The sequence below is a fragment of the Pseudorca crassidens genome, chromosome 3, assembly GCF_039906515.1.
Source record: "Pseudorca crassidens isolate mPseCra1 chromosome 3, mPseCra1.hap1, whole genome shotgun sequence".
Lineage (NCBI taxonomy): Eukaryota > Metazoa > Chordata > Mammalia > Artiodactyla > Delphinidae > Pseudorca > Pseudorca crassidens.
The window spans coordinates 170,126,544-170,148,943 of record NC_090298.1 but is presented as its reverse complement, the minus strand read 5'-3'; the positions used below and the strand labels follow the sequence as shown (position 1 = coordinate 170,148,943).

General features: G+C 55.1%; 1 protein-coding gene across 4 annotated transcripts in view; it reads right to left on the bottom strand.

Moving 5' to 3' along the window:
* CELF5 (CUGBP Elav-like family member 5) overlaps positions 1-22,116 on the bottom strand; it is a 49,826-nt gene extending 27,710 nt beyond the window's left edge. For all 4 annotated transcript variants that reach the window (XM_067734270.1, XM_067734271.1, XM_067734273.1 and 1 more), the window contains exons 1-2: positions 21,815-22,116; positions 3,259-3,341 (exon numbers count right to left, since the gene is read on the bottom strand). In XM_067734270.1, the coding sequence (XP_067590371.1) occupies positions 3,259-3,341; positions 21,815-22,073 (342 nt within the window). In that variant the 5' untranslated portion in view covers positions 22,074-22,116. The remainder of the gene's footprint in view (positions 1-3,258; positions 3,342-21,814) is intronic.
* Positions 22,117-22,400: the final 284 nt, after the last annotated feature.

Sequence of the window (22,400 nt, the reverse complement as noted above, 5' to 3'; positions counted from 1 at the left end):
TTGCGGTACGCGGGTCTCTCATTGCCGTGGCCTCTCCCGTTGCAGAGCACAGGCTCCAGATGCGCAGGCTCAGCGGCCATGGCTCACGGGCCCAGCCGCTCCGCAGCATGTGGGATCTTCCCGGACCGAGGCACGAACCCGTGTCCCCTGCATCGGCAGGCGGACTCTCAACCACTGTGCCACCAGGGAAGCCCTGTACCCACATTTTTTAACAACCCCCTCTCCAGCCTGGTCAGATGGACCTGGTGATGCCCATTTTGGAGACAAGGATGACTGAGCCTCTTAAGGAAAGATACTGTCAAGGTCACACAGGTTGGGAGGAGTGTAGCTGGGATGGGAACCCACAGGATCACAGAAGTGGGGGGGGGGGTGACACATGGAGGAGAGGCTCTGGAGAGCAGGATGTGGGGATGGCAGGGCTGGGGGGGATGGGGGAGGGAGGAGGAGAAACTTGTTCAAAGGGCATGCTGTGGCCATTTTGAGCTCTGCTGGGTCTGGGGTGCCTGGGAGAGTCACCAGGGGGTGGTTTCTGCACACAGAGCTGGCGAGAGAAGTGCAGCATAGGTGCTCAATGAAAGTTTGCTGGTGGCTGGATAGATGGATGAAAGAACTCGATCCATGGGCTGGGAGAGTGAGCAGAGAGAGGAGGACAGAGAGCCCTGAGCCTGACACAGAGAAGGAACCCCGGGCAACTGGCATCTTTACATCCTGAAGAGGCCTTGGACCAGAGACCAGCCTGGAAAGAGGGGCGGGGCATACAGGGAGGGATGGCTCCTTGACTCCTGGCCCTTCCACCGTCTGCCAGAGCCCAGCTTTAGCCCCCAACACAGGGGGAACAGGCCCTTGAGGCCTCAGGCAGCCAAAGGCACTGGCTTTGGATCTCAGTGATCCCATCAGGAAAATGGGCACAGGGGAATGGGGACGAGGGACTTAGCTGATGGGGGCGGAGGGAAACTTCTAGGAACGTTGGCAAATCTCCATGTGGGTATTGATTTCTCTGAACAGAGAGTCAGAGCTTCCAGCCAGGACCTGATGCCACAAAAAAAAAAAAAAAGGTCCACTGGATATGGAAGGATTGGGAAACAGCACTGGAGCTGTTGCTAGCATGGGGTCTGCAGTCAGACCATGAAGGTCATATCCCTGTTCTGCTGCTTGCTGGCTGCCAGAACTTGGACAAATCCACTACCAAACTTTGTCCCTCCAAGGTGTCCCTCCCCAAGGCCCCCTGGCTCCTGGCAAGTTGCCAGGACAGAATATGGCAGAAATGAGAGTGTGTCATTCTGAAAGGAAGACATAAAAGGTGCCGTGGCTTCCTCCTGGCTCTCGCCTGCTCCGATCACATGCCCTGGGGGAAGCCAGCAGCCCTGTTGTGAGGCCCCTCCCTCAAGCAGCAGGCACCAGGGAGATGCCCACGGGGAGAGACGCTGAGGCCTCCAGCCAACAGTCGAGCTCTGGCTGACAACTTCACTGCCACCTCAGGAGAGACCCCAAAGCCAGGACCACACAGCAAACTCATGCCCCAATTCCTGACCCCTGGCAACTGTGAGATAACAAATGCTGATTTTTTTTTTTTTTTTTTTTGCGGTACACGGGCCTCTCACTGTTGTGGCCTCTCCCGTTGTGGAGCACAGGCTCCGGACGCACAGGCTCAGCGGCCGTGGCTCACGGGCCCAGCCGCTCCGCGGCATGTGGGATCTTCCCGGACCGGGGCACGAACCTGCGTCCCCTGCATCGGCAGGCGGACTCTCAACCACTGCGCCACCAGGGAAGCCCGAATGCTGATTTTCTGAAGCCACTAAGTTGAGCAGTAATTTGTGGTGCATCAGGAGATAACTAATACAGTCCGTAGAACCCCACTGTGCCCCTTGACGCTAACCTGTATGGACGGACCTGCCCTCCAGTTTCCAGTTGATTTGGGGAGGTATTGACAGAAGGTCCAAGGGAGGGAGAAGAGTGAGTTCCGGATGGTGTTTATTCCACAGGCTCTAAGTCACCTTTGCAAGTCCTGTTCCTTCTCCTGGCATGCCCTGCCTTCTCATCTTTCAAGTCTCTTCTCAAATGCCACCTACTCTGTGAATCCCTCCATGACCTTCGGTACAGTTTCACCCCATTATACTCTTCCAATGCTGAAGACCAGAGAGGTTGAGTTACTGGCTCATTGTCACACAGCAAAAACAGGTGGGAGCTAAATGAGGAGCCCACTGATGTGGCCACCAAAGTGTATGCTCTTGCCTCTGCCACTTCACCTTCCAAAGAGGGGCTCTTTGTTCTGCAAGATAAGGTTGAGACCACCCCCTCCCAAACATTGTGATGCTTATTCAGAGTTGAGTTAAACCCATGCCACAGCTTCATGTCCCTAGCAGGCGAACCCCAGATTGTCCACTGTCAGCCGTGCTGTGCCCATGCTCCCAGCAGTGATGGCATGATGCCACCAAAGCATCTGCTGAATCTTCTTGAGGCTGAAGGGTCCCTGAGATTTCCAGAGGGAAGGGGCGACACCCCCACCCCCGAACTCATGGGGGGTGCCACAGTTCTCACTGGAGACCTGGCTTGGCTGGCTCAGGGGGACCATCCATCCTTTACTGGGGGCAGGGACCTCCTGCCCACCCAAAGAGGACAGGGCTGATAAGAGAGACCAGCAGGGACAGAGCCTGGGCCAGCTTTCCCTGGGGAGGAACTATTACATTAAGGGGCCATAGCTTCATTTGCTCCATAAGAACAAGGGGAAAGAGAACCCCTTCCCTTTTTATGGTGAGAAACAGGTAGGGTCTAGGCTCCTCCCTGAGGCCCACAGGCCCTGCACGTCTGCCTCTCTCACCTCCCTGCCCTCCCCTCCTCCCTCTCTCCCCCTCGCTCATTCTGTTCCAGACACGTGGGCCTCCTCGCTGTTTCTCCAACACACCAGGCCCAGTCCTGCCCCAGGGCCTTTGCACAGGCTGTCCCTCTGCCCTGCCAATATTTCCTCATCCTTCAGGTTTCAGTCCAATGACACTCGCATGCTAAGTCAGGTGCCCTTGTGCAGTATGCAGCCTGCACGCCACACAACAACCCTGATGTGAAGTGTACAGCATGGGATGCAGTAGGCACACAAGAAATGCTCATTCTGGTGATTTCTGTCTCCCTGTTCCTTATGCCTCTTTCTGAGTCCAGAAGCACGTGGGCTTCACAGCTGATCCCAGGAAGGGCCTTAGCCTTCCCCAGGCCAAAAGCATCTCCTCCGTGTGTTCCCTCCCTTCCCAGACAGCACCCAGGACTCACCCCGGGCAAGGTCTTCTGTTCGTGCAGGGCAGTCTGAGCTTTGATGGCGGAGTCCCTGGCACAGTAGGTGAGAAAGGCACAGCCTGGAGGGGAGACAAAAATGGGTGTTAGGAGAAAAGGATGCTGTATACCCATGTTCACAGCAGTATTATTCACAATACCCAAGAGGCAGAAACAACCCAAGCATCCACTAACTGATGAATGGATAAACTAAACGTGGTCCACCTGTACAATGGAATATTACTCAGCTTTATAAAGGAAGGAAACGGGACTTCTCTGGCGGTCCAGTGGTTAAAACTCCATGCTCCCACTGCAGGGGCACAGGTTCGATCCCTGGTTGGGGAATTAGGATCCCACATGCCGCACGGCACAGCCAAATAGATAAATTAAAAGGAAGGAAATTCTGACACATGCTACAACATACATGAACCTTGAGGATGTTATGCTCAGTGAGAGAACCAGACACAGAAGGATACTGTGTGATCCCACTCACATGAGGTCCCCAGAGGAGTCACATCCATAGAGACAGGAAGTAGATGGTGGGGGCCAGGGGCTGGGGGAGGATGTGGGGAGTTAGTGTTTCATGGGGACAGAATTTCAGTTTGGGGAGATGAGAAAGTTCTGGAGGTGATGGTGGGGATGGTTACACAACAGTGGGAATGTACTTAATGCCACTGAATTGCACACTTAAAAATGGTTAAAATGGTCAACTTTATGTTATGTGTATTTAACCACAATAAAAGAAATTTAAGGAAAGAAAAGAAGGAAAAATGATTAAGGTGGTAAATTTAATGTTATGTGTATTTTACTACAATTTAAAAAACAAAAAGAGAAAAGGAGGCTGGAGCCCCCTTTGGGTGTGGGGCAGTAGGAGTAGCTCAGCTCTCCCCTCCCACACGTACATTTCCCAAAGGGTGAGACAGGGAAAGGCAGAGAGGAGAATCAGCTGTTAATTAAATCCGTGGCTGATGCTAAAATGCGGGGCGAGGTGGGGGAGGGGAGAGGGGGCAGAGCTGCTGCCCCAGGGAGGAGGGTGGGGAGGGCACCAGCAGCCCCAAGGAGTCAGAAGAGGCCTCAACCCTGGAATGAGGAGCACAGTGACTCTGCCACTAACCAGCTTTGTGGCCTCGGATGGGACGCTGCCCCTGTGTGGGCCTCAGTTTCCCCCATCAGAGAGGATGGTCCGAGGGTACGGTGGGATTGACCCACCAAGGGGCGGGGAGCGGAGCTACAAGGGGGGGGTGTGGCGTCAAAGGGCAGGGCCAATCAGGAGAGGCAAGGGGCGGGGCCGGCCCTAAAGTAGTCTAGACAGAGGGTGTGATTGGAGGAAGTCCTGAATGGGGGCGGGGGGTGAGAAGCGTGAGAGCCACAGGGACAAGAAAGGTTGAGAGACAGACACAGAAGAGGAGCGAGCAGAGGGAGGCGCCCAGAGAAAGGCCAATGAGATCAAAGATATTTTGAAAGATGTTTGCCCGAGGCGGGCTAGAGGATGCAGACAAGTTCCCTGGGATGGACATAGGGATCCGGGCTCCAGCGCTGGGTTGCCTCTCTAACCCCTATGGACCTCAGTTTCACTGTCTGTGAAATGAGACCATGGTTGGCTGCTCTGATGCTGTCGAGTCCTGTGTCCTCCATGCCCAGCTCCCTCCCCATGGTCTCTCTGCCTTCCCCGAAGAGGACCCCCTGTGCAGAGCCCCTAGGAACAGCTCCGTGGGCACCACTTCCGCCCCAGGCTGGAGCTAATTAAAGCCGCATCCTGCTGGGCTGCGCTCACTACGCGGCTGCTCCCACCAGCTGGGCCTGGTGATGGGGAGGGGTCCCCGCCCCAGGCCTGAGAGGTGCCCTGCAGCCCTGGGGAAGGGGCACCAGGCAGAGCTGAGGACATCTTCTAGCATTTAAAAAACATTTAAATGTGTTGGGAATGTAAAATTGTGCGGCCGCTGTGGAGAACACTTTGGCAGCTCCTAAAAAAAGTTAAACATAGAATTACCATATGATCCAGCAATTCCACTTCTGGGTATATATCTCAAAAGAATTGAAAGCAGGGACTCGAAGAGATATTTGCACACCCGTGTTCATAGCAGCATTATTCACAACAGCCAAAAGGTGGAAACAACCCAGATATCCATCAACAGATAAACGGATAAGCAAAATGTGGTCCATCTATAAAAGGACCACAAAGGAAAGAAATTCTGACACCTGCTGCAACATGGATGAACCCTGAAGACCTGATGCTCAGTGAAATAAGCCAGACATAGAAGGACAAATACAGTATGATTCCACTCATAGGAGGACCCAGAGGAGTCAGATGCATGGCGACAGGAAGTAGATGGTGGGGGCCAGGGGCTGGGGGAGGGGGATGGGGAATCAGTGTTTAATGGGGACAGAGTTTCAGTTTGGGAAGATGAGAAAGTTCTGGAGATGATGGTGGGGATGGTTGCACAACAATGTGAATGTGCTTACTGCCACTGAGCTGTGCACTTAAAAATGGTTAAGTTGGTAAATTTTGTTATGTAATTTTACCAGAATAAAAACTTGTAATTGGGATATATTACAAACATCCCCTCTTTATAAATTTTGTGTGCTTATTCTTTTTTGATTATATTTGATGCCCATGTCTTCTTCCAATACATGCCTCATCTTTCCACTTTTTTTTTTTTTGGTGTTTCTATTTTCTGAATAGAATTTTCCAAGGTCTTCAGGGAAACGAGAAGCACTACGAAAATCGGCCATAAAGACTGAGAGAAATTAGGCATGATTGGCAAGAAACTGGGCTGCAGGGAGATGTAAAATAGGGGCAAAGCCCTTTCTCCTTGGGTCCTTTCTTGCCTGTGGAGCCCTATATGCAGAAGATGGAGTGTGCTGGCCCTAGAAGGGTAGGTGAGACCCCTGAATAACCCTCCATCAGCCTCTGGGTCTGGAAGGTTTGCAGCGAGAGAAAAAACCAAAACAAACACGCGAGCCGCTGTCCCTGGTACTGAAATGTTTCCCTGTTTTCTTGGCCCTATCTCCTCTCGGCCTCTTAGCTTCTCTTTTCTAATTGGTGAAAACGCGTCATGTTCACCAGTTTCTGGATAATAGAGCCTCGAATTTCAGGTTCTATTAGGGTTGAACTGTTTCCCTCCTCCCTCAAGCTCATATGTTGTTCTCCTAACCAACAGGACCTCAGAATGTGAACTTATTTGGAAATAGGGTCGTTGCAGATGCAATTAGTTGAGGTGAGGTCATAGTAGAGTAGGATGGACCCTAATCCAATATGAGACTGGTACCCTTATAAAAGGGGAAGACTTGAACACAGAGACATGCACACAGGGAGAACGCCATGTGAACATGAAGGCAGAAATCTGGGGGATGTATGACAAGCCAAAGAACGGTAAGGACTGCCAGCACCACCAGAAGCTGGAAGACCTGCATCAAATTCTCCCTAATGGTCTCAGAAGGAGCCAGCCCCCGGGGCTTCCCTGGCGGTCCAGTGGTTAAGATTCCGCGCTCTCAATGCGGGGGGCACGGGTTTGATCCCTGGTCGGGGAACTAAGATCCCACATGCCACACAGTGAGGCCAAAAAAAAAAAAGAAGCCAACCCTGCTGACACCTTGATCTCCGACTTCTGGCCTGTCGGACTAGGAGAGATTACACTTCTGTTTTTTTAAGCCACCTGGTTTGCAGCACATTATTTCAGCAGCCTTAACGAATAAATACGGTTCCCAACAGACACAGACTTTTAGTGATGATGTTAATAAAGCTCCTTAGTTTTGTTTTTGTTTTTTGCGGTACGCGGGCCTCTCACCGTTGTGGCCTCTCCCGTTGTGGAGCACAGGCTCCGGACGCGCAGGCTCAGCGGCCATGGCTCACGGGCCCAGCCGCTCCGCGGCATGTGGGATCTTCCCAGACCAGGGCACGAACCCGCGTCCCCTGCATCGGCAGGCGGACTCTCAACCACTGCGCCACCAGGGAAGCCTTAAGCTCCTTAGTTTTTATTGCTAATAAGCTTATACTCAATACTGACTCATTTAATCGTCACAATAACCGCACAAAGGAGCTGTTGGCATTGTCCTCGTTTTACAGATGAGGGCTTGAGGTACAGAGAGCAGAAGTGACTTGCCCAAGGTCACACAGTGGAACACCCCAGGCAGTCAGGCACCTCGAACTGTGTGCTAACCACTAGGATACACTGCCTTGAGTTTGCATCTTTTCTAAAAATTTCCCCCAGAGCCTATGAGGGAAATAGGCCCCCCAGGCCTATGTGGAGGGTCACAGGCCCCTGCCTTAACTTTCCCTGCAAGGAACCTTAAAATAGTACCACCTTTCTGACAGAATGTGCTGCTGGATCAAATGTTGAAGACGCCATGGACCCCATTTCAATTTAGGGGGTCTGGTTTGCTGCATCCTACTCCTAGAGGGACCCTCCCAGGGAAATCTCAGCCCAGCCAGTGCCCACAATGGGTGAGCCTCTCAGCAGATTCCAGCCCTGGCTACCCTCACCCTATACACCAGCCTCGTCAATGACAAGAGGGTGGGACCAGGTGTTCAGCAAAACACACTCCAAGCCCCGCGCTGGCCAAGCCCTGGGGTTCTGTAGAGGCGGGGCAGGTCAATAGGGCAGCCCCACCTCCAAGAACCAATAACCCAGAATGCTCAGTACTTGACAACCCCATGGTTCCCTTCACACCCACCCCCATTTTTCAAAGCCTGGACAAGAGCTGACCTCTCGACACCCCAGGTGGAGTAGGGACCAATGGGGGGATCCTTGGGAAACAAGAGATTTCCTCAATATAGGAAAATTGTCTAACAACTAGATCCACCTCATCATGGCTCTCTTTGGAGGGAGGCAGTGCCCTGTCCCTGGAGGCAAGCAAGCAGCAGATCCTCTTCTTTACTGGGAAACCTGAGGGTCCCTCCTCTTGACGAGATCCTCTGCTCTCTGCTCCAAGATCACAGCTTTTGGAATTTCATGACTTGAAGTTGTAATAATGACAGTAATAGTTGAAGTTCACTGAGTGCCAAGCATCTTATAGAGACATCACCCATATGAACCCTTCAAACCCTCAGCCTAGCCCAAGAGAATGGCACTATTGTATCTGTTTTCTCCCCATTTTAAGACGGGGACACGGAAACACCAGACATTGAGCTGTCACACAGCGACGGGTCCCAGAGGTGGAATTTGAACCCCGGAAGTCTAACTCCAGTCCCAGCCCTTCCGCACCACAATATTTCCCCTCTTATAACAGTAATAGCAATAACAGGGGAATCATTGAACACTTAGGGCGTTCACTGTCCTGGTTACCTGGCTCCACGCCCCTCTCTTCTCTGCAGGAATCCTATGAGGGAGGTGTTATGCACTGTATGGAGGAATTGAGGTTCAGAGAGACAAAGTGACTTGCCTATGATTGCACAGCAGGTAAGGGGTGGAGCTGGAATTTGGAGCCAGGGGTATCTGATGTCATGGGCTTCACTCTCATCCACTGCACTTTTGGGGCTTTTGTCCCCGGGGTGTGGAGTGGCAGAGGCACCCAATTCTGCCATCTTCCCTGAACTCACTCCACACCTTTAGTATTTTAAGACAAACGTGGCCTTAAGAGCATCCATGAAAAGACCATTGTGGGCCACCTACAATCTAGTCTAGGCACCAACTGTTTGATGCACAGATAAACTGAACCATTAATACAGGCCTCCCAAACATGGAGACCCAGGCCGACCCCACAGAGCCTACGATGGTAGGGAGAAGAGTGTCCACCTTACAGGTGAGGAGACTGAGGTTCCCAGTGGCCCAGGTCACCCACAGATAGGACAGGGCTAGGACTTAAGCCCATACCTGCATGACACATGACACAGGGCTCTTCCCCCAGCCCTGGGGATGCTCCTCTCTGAGGAAGGGGGTAGAGGTGGCCATTGTCCCTCCATGGCAACAGGCCTCTGCTCAGCTGGGGTTCTGGAGACAATGCTTTGACTAATGGGTGATGCTAAGGCTCCAGGCTGGGTAGAGGCAGAGATAGACACTCCCCTGTGTGTTGTCAGCCTGGGGCAGAGGTGGGGACACGGGGCTAGGGAAGCCCAGAAGATGAGAAGCATCTCTGCGCACTGAATGCTGGTCCTCCCAGAAAAGATCCATCCACTCCAGGAACCTGGGAATGGGACCTTATTTGGAAAAAGGGTCTTTGCAGATGTAAGGATCTTGACATGAGATCATCCTGGACAACATGTGTGTCCCAAATCCAATGCCAAGTGTCCTTATACGAGACAGAAGAGGAGACACAGACAGAAGACAGGGGAATATGGAGGCAGACACTGGACGGATGAAGCCAGAAGCCAAGGGACGCCTGGAGCCCCCAGAAGCTGGAAGAGGCAGGAGGGACCCTCCCCTGGAGTCTCCAGAGGGAGCACAGCTTTGATCTCAGACTTCTGGCCTCCAGGACTGAGAGAGAATCTGTGATCGTTTGGAATGGCTACCCCAGGAAACTGGTACCGATGGGGACCCAGGAGCAGCAGCAGTTTGGAAGGAAGAGGTGGAACCCGGTTTGGGCCCTGCTAGATCTGAGGGTTTGGGGGTCTTCATGGGAAGGACCCCCGCAGGACTGACTAAAAATCCCCCAAGTGGTACCACTCATGTGCGTGGAGCCAAGCCCTCATGCAGCTGCTCTCCCTGCCATCCCTGGATTCTCACACCATATATATATATATATATTTTTTTTTTTTTTTTTTTTTTCCGGTACGCGGGCCTCTCACTGTTGTGGCCTCTCCCGTTGCGGAGCACAGACTCCGGACGCGCAGGCTCAGCGGCCACGGCTCACGGGTCCAGCCGCTCCGCGGCATGTGGGATCCTCCTGGACCGGGGCACGAACCCGTGTCCCCTGCATCGGCAGGTGGACTCTCAACCACTGCACCACCAGGGAAGCCCTCTCACACTATTTTTATCCTCATGTTACAGAGGAGTTAACCCAGGCTCAGAGATGCTGAGCAGCTTTCCTGAGGTCATACAGCAAGTCAGAAACAACCCCTGGTGCTAAACCCAAACTGGGGGTGGGTAAAGGGCTTCTGAGTTCCAGAAAATTCCAGAGCCTTGGGGAACAACTTAAGTCGCTGGAGCTTGTTACATTGATCTAATGAACTAAAAAAACTTTTAAAAATGAAAAGAGGGGCTTCCCTGGTGGCGCAGTGGTTGAGAGTCTGCCTGCCGATGCAGGGGACGCGGGTTCGTGACCCGGTCCGGGAAGATCCCACATGCTGCGGAGCGGCTGGGCCCGTGAGCCATGGCCGCTGAGCCTGCGCGTCCGGAGCCTGTGCTCCGCAACGGGAGAGGCCACAACAGTGAGAGGCCCGCGTACCGCAAAAAAAAAATGAAAAGAAAAACAATTTTTTTTTCCTTTTTACTATTCATAGTCCTTATGTTCATGCATAAGTCTGGGATTTTTGTCACTTCCCAGGCAGCTTGGTAGGTCTGGGGACTGACCCTGATGGACACTGGTCGTGTCCCTGGCTGCACCCTGACCCTGGACACACCCCACGCCTGGCATCTCAATGACTGCCTTTGTTTTTGTTTCTTTTAATATTTATGTATTTGGCTGTGCCGGGTCTTAGTTGAGGCATGCGGGATCTTTTAGTTGTGGCATGCAGGATCTAGTTCCCTGACCAGGGATCGAACCTGGTCCCCCTGCATTGGGAGCACGGAGTCTTAACCATTGGACCGCCAGGGAAGTCCCTCGCTGACTACCTTTGAACTTGCCATTTTCTTGGTTCACACACCCTCACCCTCATCTTTGCCTGGCTCATTTCTCCTCAACCTGAAGGTCCCAACTGAGCCACTGCTCCTCGGGGAAGCCTCCCCAGCCCCAGCTGATGCTGGGTCAGGGGCGTGGAGACAGGTAGTGTCCCAGTCACTTATGTGTTCCCAGTGTCCAGCATCGGGCCCAGCACACAGCACATGCTCAGTAAGAATTTGGCCACTGTTCCTGGTCCAGCCCCACCTGGACCAACTCAGTCCCCTACCCCCTGGTCCCCAGCTACGCCCTGGCGCCCACAGTCTGTCCTCCCCAGAGCAGCCACAAGGGGGCGCCTGTGACACCTGAGCCAGGCCCCGCCCCTCCACAACCCTCCAGAGCTCCCACCTCCCTGGGGTAAAAGCCCAAGTCCTCCCCGTGGCCCACAAGGCCCTGAACGACCTCCCCCTTCCCCTCCCTGCCCTCCCCGCTCCTCTCCCCCTTACTCACTCTGCTCCAGACACACGGGCCTCCCGCTGTTCCTCCAACACACCAGGCCCCGTCCTGCCCCAGGGCCTTTGCACAAGCTGTTCTGGGATGTATTTCCCCCAGATCTCTGCACAGTTCACCCTCTCACTTCCTTCAGGTCTTGGCTCAAATGTCACACCCTCAGTGAAACCTCCATGGAGCACCCTGTTTAAAACGACAGTCCTGGGACTTCCCTGGTGGCACAGTGGTTAAGGATCTGCCTGCCAGTGCAGGGGACATGCGTTTGATTCCCTGGTGTGGAAAGATCCCACATACCGCGGAGCTACTAAGCCCATACACCACAACTCCCGAGCTTGTGCTCTAGAGCCCGCGAGGCACAACTACTGAGCCCACGCGCCTAGAACCCATGCTCTGCAACAAGAGAAGCCACCGCAATGAGTAGCCCTGCCTGGATGGAACTAGAGAAAGCCCGCGTGCAGCAACGAAGACCCAATGCAACCAGAAAAAAAACAAAAACATTCCTCAACCACCCCCCACCCTGTTCTATTTTTTCCTGTGCCTTTGTCACCATCTCAAATGGCACATAATTTTTTCTGTCTCCCCCACTGAAATGCCACTTCCAAGAGGATGGAGGGAGTTTGTGTTTTGTTCAGTTTGGGGTCCCCAGAACTTACATAGTGCCAGGAACAGAGTAGGTGCTCAATAAATACTGACTGAATGACTTTGTTTCCAAACTGACCTGCTAATATCAAGACCACCTCCTGGAGGGCGGCGACTACACTTGATTCATTTTTCTCCCTCCCCCCGCCCCCCCCCCCCATGCCCAGCATCAGGTCAGTCAATATTTCCTGAGCACCTGTCATGTGCCAGTTGTGCTGGGGAAACAAAAGCAGGAGAGACAGCCTTTTTCATTTCTCTCTGATCACCAACATCTCCTCCCCTCCCCAGCCAGGACTCCATTCATGACCGATTGTGCAAAGTCCTCGTCTCAAACCCCTCTGATCCCCACCCACCGCACAGTGGCACCCCAGGCTCAAGATCTTTCAATTCAGTGCTAATCAAGGGACTAAAGACGGGGAATTAACCCTGCCCGATGCCCTTCTGCTGTGTGATCTAGGGCCAGCCACTTTACTTCTCTGAGCCTCCACTTTCTCATCCATAAAATAATAATACCATCCACTAAAGATTATAGGAGACATTCCCTTCTGCTGTGGCACCACCTCTCCACCACCCCCTGTCCCCGGTCACCCTCTCCACCTCCTTGTCCATCCTCTCATCCTGAAGCCATCCCCCACTTTGCTGAGAATAGCAGGGCTGATGGGCCCCTCCCTCTGCTTATAAACTCATTGCTTCCTGTCCAAGAGGGCAAGACTAGGACCCAGGGCTCACACTCCATCGGGCACACCGTCTCTGGGCTGCCGCTCCTTAGCCTCTGTTGCTCCCTCCTCCTCTGCCCCCACCTTACACACTGGGGCTTCTCAGGGCTCATCTGGACCCCCGACTTCCTGCCTACGGCCATGTTGACTCCTCCCACGGATTTAGTCGCCATCGCTGCACCAGTGATTCCCCCATCCGTGCACTCACCCATCCATCCATCCATCCATCCATCCATACATACATACATTATCCATTCATTTATCCTCTCATTCACCTGTCCATCCTCATATCCATCCATCCATCCATCCATCTGCTATCCATTTATTTATCATCCAGTACTTTATTCATCCATCCATCATTCATTCATTTACCCATTCATCCATCCACACATCAAGTTATCCAACCATCCATACATACATCCGTGAATCCACCCACCCACCTGCTGTGTTTCAGGTACTTTTCTAAGCACTCGAGACCTATCAGTGAACACAAAAGGCAGAAATATCCCATCTTAATAGGGCTTCTAGTCTATTGGGAGGAGAGAAAAACCACTAAAATAAAAAGTAAAATCTATGGTACATCAGAAGTTCTCATTTTCACAGAAAAAAAAGGGGGAAAGCAGGGAAGAAGGGTTTGGAGTGCTGGAGAGTGGCTGAGATTATAAATCATGTCTGCAGGATGGCTTCACTGAGAAGGTGACGTTTGCAGAGGATGAAGGAAGAGGCATGTGATTATTTGGGGGAAGTGTGGTCCAGGCAGAGGGCACAACCCATGCAAAGGCCCTGGGGCAGGACCGGGCCTGGCGTGTTGGAGGAACAGCGAGGAGGCCCGTGTGTCTGGAGCAGAGTGAGCGAGGATGTGAGGTGGGGAGAGGGAGGGTGACTCCATGGTTCTATCCTGAGCACCCTGAGGGCTTGTCTACATGACACCACACTGACCACACATGACACCACACTGACCAGAATGTTGGTGTGATCCTAGATCGGGGTCCCCCCCTCAGCACTGCTGCCATCGGGGCCGGGTCATCCTCTGTGGGGGCCATCCTGGGTGCTGTAGGGTGTGGAGCAGCCTCCCTGGTCACCAGCCAAAGCCAGGACCCCCCCCCCAACTCATGACAACCACAGATGTCCCCAGACAACGCCCAGTGTCCCCCAGGGGGCAGGATCGCTCTGGGTGAGACACACCTCACTGGACCCCTTGCTCCTCACCTCCCCCCACCAAGAGATGACGATTTGACTTTTTAAATCACCACAAATCACCACCCTTAGGACCACTCAGCTGTGCTGACAACTTTCTCACAGCACATTGTGCTCCTCGTGGGCACAGGAGGTCTAGTTCACTCAAAGGTGGCACATAATAGGGACAAAAAAAAAAAAAAAACAGTTGAGAGAGGGGGTGGGTAGGTAGGTGAAGAAATGACCTTGCAGCCCTACCCACCCACTTGGGGTAGCTCTAGATGACACCAAAACCCTTCCAATATAGACATTGCTATGATGAACGTGCTGTGTGTCCTTGGGGTGGTGCCCTCCCCTCTCTGAGCCTGCCTTTCCCCATAAGGTTGCTCAGGAGACCCCTAGTTGTGGTGGGAATGCCTCCTTGGGTCCCTCCTCCTAGTAGAGGGTCACGGACAAGGACATAATGAGTGCCCCCTCCCCACCTCTCAGAAATGAAGACTCCACCCTTAAAGGCTGCTGAGAGAAGTAGGAGGACAGTTAGGGGAGGTCACAATCTACCCTACATGACATCTGCAGGCAACCCGCCATCTCTCAGGAGCCCCTCAGAGGAGCTGGGCTCAACCGTGGTGGCAGAAATCTCCGATGTTCGTCCAATACACCGGACCCCATCCTGCCCCAGGGCCTTTGCACATGCTGTGCTCACTACCTCCAGATTTTTGGGCCCTGAGACACACAGGCCACTATTCTCCCAACACAGCAAACTAATTCTGACCTCAGGGTCTTTGCACATGCCATGTCCTCTTCCTGGAATGCCTTTCCTTTGGGTTTAGAACAACAGCTTTCTCATCTGTAATGCAGGTCTCATCCCAAATATCACCTCCTGACATCTTCAGTCACTCAACGTCAGCTGTCACCCTCCAACACACATCTCATTTTACTTCCTCCAGAGCGACTCTCTCCTACCCAAATCTTATTCATCTGTTTGCTCACTTATTGTCAATCCCTCCTCCCCCCAGATTGCTTTGTGTCCCCCAGAGCCTAGCTCTGGCACATCCCAGAGACCTGACAGACAGTTGTTGACTATCTGGCTACCCAACCATTTACTGACACCAAGTATACGCAAGACACTACTGACAGTGATTGCATTAACCACATTCTATAAACTAATTCTAATTTTTACAACTACTCTGTAAGACGACTATTGATATTCTTTCTCTTTTACAAATGAGGACGCTAAGGCTAAGAAAAAAGGTAAGGTGGTTTGTCCAAGATCACACAGAAATAAAAAGCAGAGCCAGGAACAGGAACCAAGCCTGTCCGGCTGCAAAGCTGATGGTCATTCCCATTCAGGTGGGGAGGAAGGTGGTAAATGTTGGAGGGGTGTCCACCAACCCAGCCAGCCAGCCATCCGTCCCTCTATCCATCCACTCACCCATCCATCCACCCCTCTACCCATGTATTCCTCCGTCCATTCATCCATCCATCCATCCATCTATTCATCCATCTATTTACCCACCCACCCACCCATCCATCCATCAATCCATTCAGCCTTTCATCTGTCTACCCACTCTTTCATCCAGCAATGCACTCATACAGCCAAGTCACTGTCACCCATCCGTCCATTCATACCTAGACCTATCTACTCACGTATCCATCTATCCACCTGTTGACCAGCCCCCCCCCAATCCAACCACTCCCTTACCTTCCCATCCTCTCATTCCCTTAGGCCCTTGTTCACCCACATGATCCACTTCAAAATGGTGAACAAGACACAGTCCCTGCCGTCACAGAGCTTACATGTCAGTGATGATGACCATGACCCCAGACCAACAGAGCTATTGCTAGGTCAGTGTCTTCCAAACCTAGCAGCCCCTCCCTCTGGCCCCGGACAAGGACAGCCAGCATCCCTGGATGGCTTTCATCCTGAGTCTATGTCTCCACAATCACATCTCTTTCTCTGACTCCTTTATTTCTCTTCCAAAGTGGGTCAAGTCTCAGGTTGGGAGGTGTGACACCTAGCTATACTGCTGTGTGACTTGAGTCTGGGTGTTGCCCGTCTCTGAGCCCCAATTCCTCACCTATCCATGTGGGGGAGGGGAACCTGGTTTTCTAAGAACCACTGCGACCTGAGCACATGTCTGCTTCTTTGTGACCCTCTTGTCCCGTAGTGTGAGCCTCGCCCCAAGGGGAAGCTTCTGTTGTACCCATCCAGGTGTGTAGGAAATGTGCATATACTGAACAAGGCTGGGAGGCTGGAAAGAGGCCAATGGTGGCCATGACAGTTAACAGGACATGAAGCTCCCTTTTCATGCAGGTCTGAGATCCTCCCCTGCTCCATATTCTTCCATGGCTCCCCAGTGTCCTCAGGAAGGAGTCCAAGCTCAGTCCAGCATAAGAGGCTCTTCAGGGTCCAGCCCATGCCAACTCTCTGGCCTTACCTCCCATGCCTCACCTAATTCCTCCTCTACTCCATCTGTGCTCCTTCACTCCTCCAGGCCTTTGCAAACCCAGTTCCCTCTGTCCACATCCAGAAGGACAGAGACATCCACCTAGCTGACTCACTGCTTTTTTTCACACCCATAAAAGGGCCCAGAACAAAAAAAGTGCTCTGTGAATAAATACATGAAATGCTTTCTCCACCTGGCAAGCTCCTATTCATCCTTCAAAACCCCACTTCTAAAGCCCCTCTGCCATGCAGCCAGAGTCCCCAGGCAGAGCCTTCAACTTCCTATCCAGTTCCCTCAACCCTGCATCCCCTCCCTTTCATACAACCCTGACCATTCCAGCTATAGGTGCCAATGTCTAGCTCTGTCTACCAATCAGAGGGGTCTCAGATCTCTCTTGCCTAGTACAAGGCAAGGCCCCAAAAGGCTTTCCGGAAGTGTTGGCTAAATTAGTGAGTGTGGTCCTACTGAGTGCTCCTAATGGCGAGGGTCTCATCTGCCAACATCAGGGGTGAAAGAGAGAGTCACCGGCCTATTTCAGAGATAGCTCGTGGGTCCACCCCCCATGCCAGAACTTCTCAGAGGAGCCCTGCCAGATATGCCCCACATCAGAAGGGGACCCTGGGGCTCCCAGGACTCTTTGCTGTTTTCCCACCAGGGCAAAAACTCTGTCTTTCCCCTGCTTGAACTTTCCCAGAGTCAGCATCAGCATTGCTCTGGGCCTTTGCACATACTCTACCAGGAACACCCTTCCCCGTCAACAGATCTTTCCCACCCTTCAGGTCTCAGCTTACTCGTATAATAAGCATGGCTCTGTGCCCAGCCCTGTGTCAAGAGCTTTAACCACCATTCCGGTCCTCACATCCCCCAACCCTCTCCGAGATGGGAGGTCCCGCTGGCCTCCCAACTCTATAGATAACAGCCTCCTCTGGGTTGTCCCCGCTGATGTGTTTCCACCATCGCAGCCCTAACATCAGTGCCTTGTAACCTCCTGGTTCCTCACTGTGTCCCCCACCATGTGGGATCTGGGGGTGGGAGGAGTCTGGGAGAGGATTTTTATCTGTTTGCCCAACACTGTATCCCGGGTCTAGGACGGGGCCTGGGACACAGCAGGTGCTCAATAAATGTTGGTCATAGGGGTAGATGGATTTACGGCTTGTTGACTCCATCGTGCCACATAGGGATTCCTATTTGCTCGGAATCTCAGCCCCGCACCAACGCCGGCACACAGTAGGCGCTCAATCAATGCCCTCAGCCTGAAGGAAGGCAGAAACGATGTCACAGTCACCCTCAGAAAAGCCTGTTAAACCCATCATCATGGGAAACTGAGGCACTGGGGGGGGTGCCTGGCTCGAAGCTGCACAGCCAGCCCTGGTGGCTCTCCCCAGCCCCCCGCCGTTGTCCCCTCCCTCCATCCCCCCCGCCAGGCAGCGCCTGCCGGCCGCCCAGCCCGCCGTCTCCCTGGGGCTGGCACGTCACACTCGGAATCTCACGCCTCAATCGCGGCGTGCTCCAGCCTCCCCCCAGCCGCCAGCCGAGCAGCTGGTGCTCCCATGGAAACCGTAGGCCCCGACCCGCCCCCTCCACCTGCACCGGCCCCCCTCACAACCTCCGCTTTAAGACAAATATTGTCATTAACATGCAAATATATATGTGATTACCATAAATGGGGGCCGCGCGGCAGCGGACGAGCCCTCTGGCAGGCGCCTGCCCTGGGCAGGTTGGGTATTAATATTCAGCCCGATCGGGAGAGGGACGGCCCGAGCCACACCAGGCACCTCGGGGGACCCCACGTGCACCCAGCGCCTTCGGAGGGAGGGTCCCAGAGGGGGCCTGTCCCCCAGCAGGTGACTGGAGGGGGTGATGACTGGACACTGGCCACTGGGAGACCTCTGGCCAGTGGGAGCCCCCCCAGTGCCTAGCCTGAGCCCCGGGTTGGGCTGGGAGCGCCGGGGGAGGCCTCCTTTCTCTGAATGGGGCACCGATCTGGGCGGGGGGAAGGTCTCGTGGTCTCCCTGCCCCCCTTCTCCAGCTCTGCCCCACTCCCGCCCTCTCTCTGCCTCTTCCTGTGGAGGGGGGGGGTCTGGGGGCGGCTCCCTGGGTCTCTCCCTCTCTCCATCTCGGTGTATCTCTCTCCTTCTCTGCTCTTGCTGTGTCTCTCCACCTCTGTCTTCATCTCTCTCTCTTAAAAACAAAACACGCCAGCACCCAGGGGCCTGCCCTGTTCCTGAGGAATCTTCACTTCCCGCCCTGCCTTCTCCCCGCAACCCTGCCCCGCCTTCTCCCCGCAACCCTGCCCCATCCCCAGAGCCCAAGGACCCGGCTGGACTCCCTGCCTTTCTCCTGGTTCCAGCACGGCCCGTAGAAAATGAGGTGCCCCTACCCTCCACCCTTGGCGATGGCTGTCAGATGTCACAGCCCCGCCCCCTCCCCTCCCCCCCCCACCGCGGTGTGGGGTGGTCCTCATCCTCAGCTTGGGGAACACTGTCGCTCCTTCATCACACAGATATACTTCTGCTTCCTCTGGCCTGGGAGGGAGACAGGTGGGTGACAGCTGGGGGGCAGCTCTGGTCGGTCCTTGGGACCAAGTATTTGCCCCTCCAGCCTCAGTTTCCCTTCTGGATGAAATGCACAGGTGCTCACAAGCCCATGGGAGTGATGATCCCTTCACTGGGCATCAAAACAGGCCCCCAAATGTGAAAATTAAGGGTGTGATGGTGATCGTAAGAATAATGCGATACTGGATGGTCCTTCTCCCACTGGGTGCTGGGGTCACGGGGACCACAATGGGTGTTTTCACTTCACCCCACCCCGGCCCTTTCAGCTCCCCTGGTGCCCAGCCTCCGGCGGCCCAGAAAGCTCTCAGGGGATTTCTCTCCACAACCCGGCGTCCACACTCCCACCCCATGGCTCTCAGCCAGCACCCCCAGCAGGCACCCTGCACCCTGTAGGCTCCCCAGAAACGAAACCAGAGACATGTTGGCAGGAGGGGCCTGGAGCTCATCCCCACACCACAACCTCCCAGTCATCCTTCCACTTCCCTTTGGCTGAGCCCAGAGAGGGGCAGCCACTGGCCAGACAGAGGTCACACAGCTGAGCCCCACAAACAGGCCTCAATCCCAGCTGCTGGCCTTCAGCTCCCCCCAGCTCCCACCCACAGGTAAGGTCCTGCCAGGCCCAGCATAGGTGGGATCAGGAGGGGGAACCATTCGGGTCCTGATGGTATTGGGGGAGGGGATAGAAGGGGAAGACCCCCACCCCCATACCCCCCAGGCCCTGCATCCAGGGCTCAGCCCGACCCAAGTCTCCTGCAAAGTGGAGGTTGAGGACCAGGTATCATGGACACCCAGCTTCCTAATTTTCACCCTCCAAGGAAAGATCGCAAATGGGAAACACCCTGAGATGCCCCCGATCCCAACATTCTCCGGCCAGAAAAAAATAATCCCACCCACATTCATGAGAGCCTGCTCTGTTAACAGCAGGTAAACTGAGGCTCTGACCAGGTGAAAATCCAGCCACAGTTTCTCCCTCACCTTCCCACGCTGCGGGGGCGGCAGGGGTCTCCAGGGGAGATTTAAAAATGAGAAACGAGGGGAGGGCCACCAGGTGTCTCCTACTCCCTGTACCCCATCTGTCTCCCTGACCCAGAGCTCACTGACAGCCTTTCAATTCAACATTTGGGGGGGACCACGTGGACACTCCCCCACCCCACCAGAATCTCTCTAGAAAAGGGCCCTTCGGACACACCAGGGGGTGAGGGCTGTGGAAAGAGCCCTCCGTACAGCTGTGGACCCCTTAGCCTGGAGGAGTGCAAGCCCTCTGCCCTCCTAGGCCACAGGGAGAAGTTAGATTTTCCAGGCCCTTTTTTTTTTTTTTTGGTGATGGTTGGATTTGAAAAGAGGTGGGGGATGGGAAGAGTTGCTTTCCTCCCCCAGGGTACCGGCTGGAGGGTCTAGCTGAAGTGGCAGGCCTGGGCTCCAACCCACCAGACCCTCCCTGTGGCCTGCCCCGACCCATCATTCATTGATTCATTCACTCGTTCATTCATCCATTCATTCAACAAATACGTATTCATGCTTACCATGCCCGCCACACTGAAGGGAGGACAGGCATGAATGGGGCCTGAAATAGGTCATGGGACCTGATCCATCCCCAAGACCCCTCCAGGGTCTCACCTGGGGTGTCAGCACAAAGCCTGTACCATCCCCACCCGCAGTCCCCAGCCCCTGCCGGAAGAACTGTCAGGGCCACCCCCATTCAGATACTGGGCCGTGATCAGAGCCCAGGGCTGGGGCCACAGTCCCTGGCACCCCCTCCCAGCATGCCATCAGAGAATCAGGTGGCAGGGAGGCGGGCAGGCCTCCCCACCCCACCTGCCTCCCCCGCTGGGCTCACAGGTCGCCCACGCCTCCTCATCCACCCCAGGATCTGGGCTCTGCCAGATGGACGGTCCAGGCTCATCGTCTTTGGCCTCAGCCTTCAACACACTGCTAACAGGCTTGGCCAGTTTTAACTTGAGCCAAAGGTGGAGGCGGCATTCGGGGTGGGGGGGGCCATAGAGAAATGGAGGGGGGATGCTGCTCCAGACAGAGAGGGTGGGCAGGGGGGAGGGCAAACGGTAGCCTTTTAACCACCCGAGGCTGGTGCTCCCCCTGACTGGCTTAGCTGCCTGCACCCCAGACCCCCACCCCGCTTTCTTTGTAGTTACCGATTAGCCCGGGATCCTGGGCATCCGTGTCCCCCGTGGCCGGCTGGACCTGCCCCACCGGCCTGGCTTTGTGAAAATGACCAAAGCAATGGAGTCCAGAGGTGCAAACTTCCCCGACGGGGCCTGGAGAGGCCGAATGAATGGGGAGGGGGGGCGGCAGGGAGGGGTGGCAGCGTTCAGGCAGCTCCCCGAGCAAAGGGGCAGGAAAGAGTGGGTGAGGGAGGGAGGAAGGGGTGGGGGTCTAGAGGGAATGAGAGGGAGAGGGAGGGAGAGAGAGAGAGAGAGAGAGAGAGAGAAGGAGAAGGATGCTGGGGGGGGAGGATGGGAGGTAGAGGGAGATGGGAGAGGAGAGAAAAGGAAAGAGAAGAGAGAGGGAGAGAGAGAGAGGGAGAGGGAGAGAGAATGCCGGAAGGTGGGGAGGGAGGGAGAGGGGGCGGAGGAGGGGAGGGGGCCAGCTCGGATCTGTCAGCTGCACCCCCAGAGGGGGGAGGAGGGGGTGGGTGGAACAGGGTTTGGGGGGGGAGAAATGATGCCGTGGCAGAGGCAAGCAGAGGGAGGAGGTGAGGAGAGGAGGGTTGGTGGGGGGGCGGGGGGGAGAAGATGCCGGAAGGTGGGGTGGGGAGGCCGAGGGAGGAGAGGGGAGGGGAGGGAGGGGGCCGAGTGCCCACCTTTGTGCATGCCCGTGTAGGGGTCTTTGAGCACCGTGAGCTCATAGATGCGGCCGAACTGCTCGAAGAGCGGCTTGAGGTCCTTCTCGTCCAGGTTGCGCGGGATCTGGCCCACGAAGAGCTTGATGGCGTCCAGGTCCTTCATGCCGTCGGGCTGCCCCCCGGGGGGCTCGGGCCCGCTGCTGCCCACTGGCGAGGGCCGCGGCTGCAGGAGCTGCTGCTGCTGCCGGCGCGCCTCGCTCTCCGTTAGGCGGGCCATGGCGGGCGAAGGCGGGCGGCGGGCGCGGGACCGAGCCGGCGGCGGCGGCGGCGGGCGGCGGGCGGACTCGCAGCTGGAGCGACGGACGCCGCCTCCCGCCTCTCTCCCGCCCCGTCCCCGCGCCCTCCTCCCTCCTCCGCGCGCCCGCTCGCTCCAGCATCAGGACCACAAAAGGGCGGCTCCGCAGCGGCCCCTGGTGGCCGGAGCGCGCCTCGCCGAGGCGGCGACCCCCGCGCGCATCGCCCATCCAGCATCCCGCATCCCGCCTCCGCGCTCATCGCGCACCCCGAATCGCGCATCCCACATCGCACTTGGCACATCCTGAAT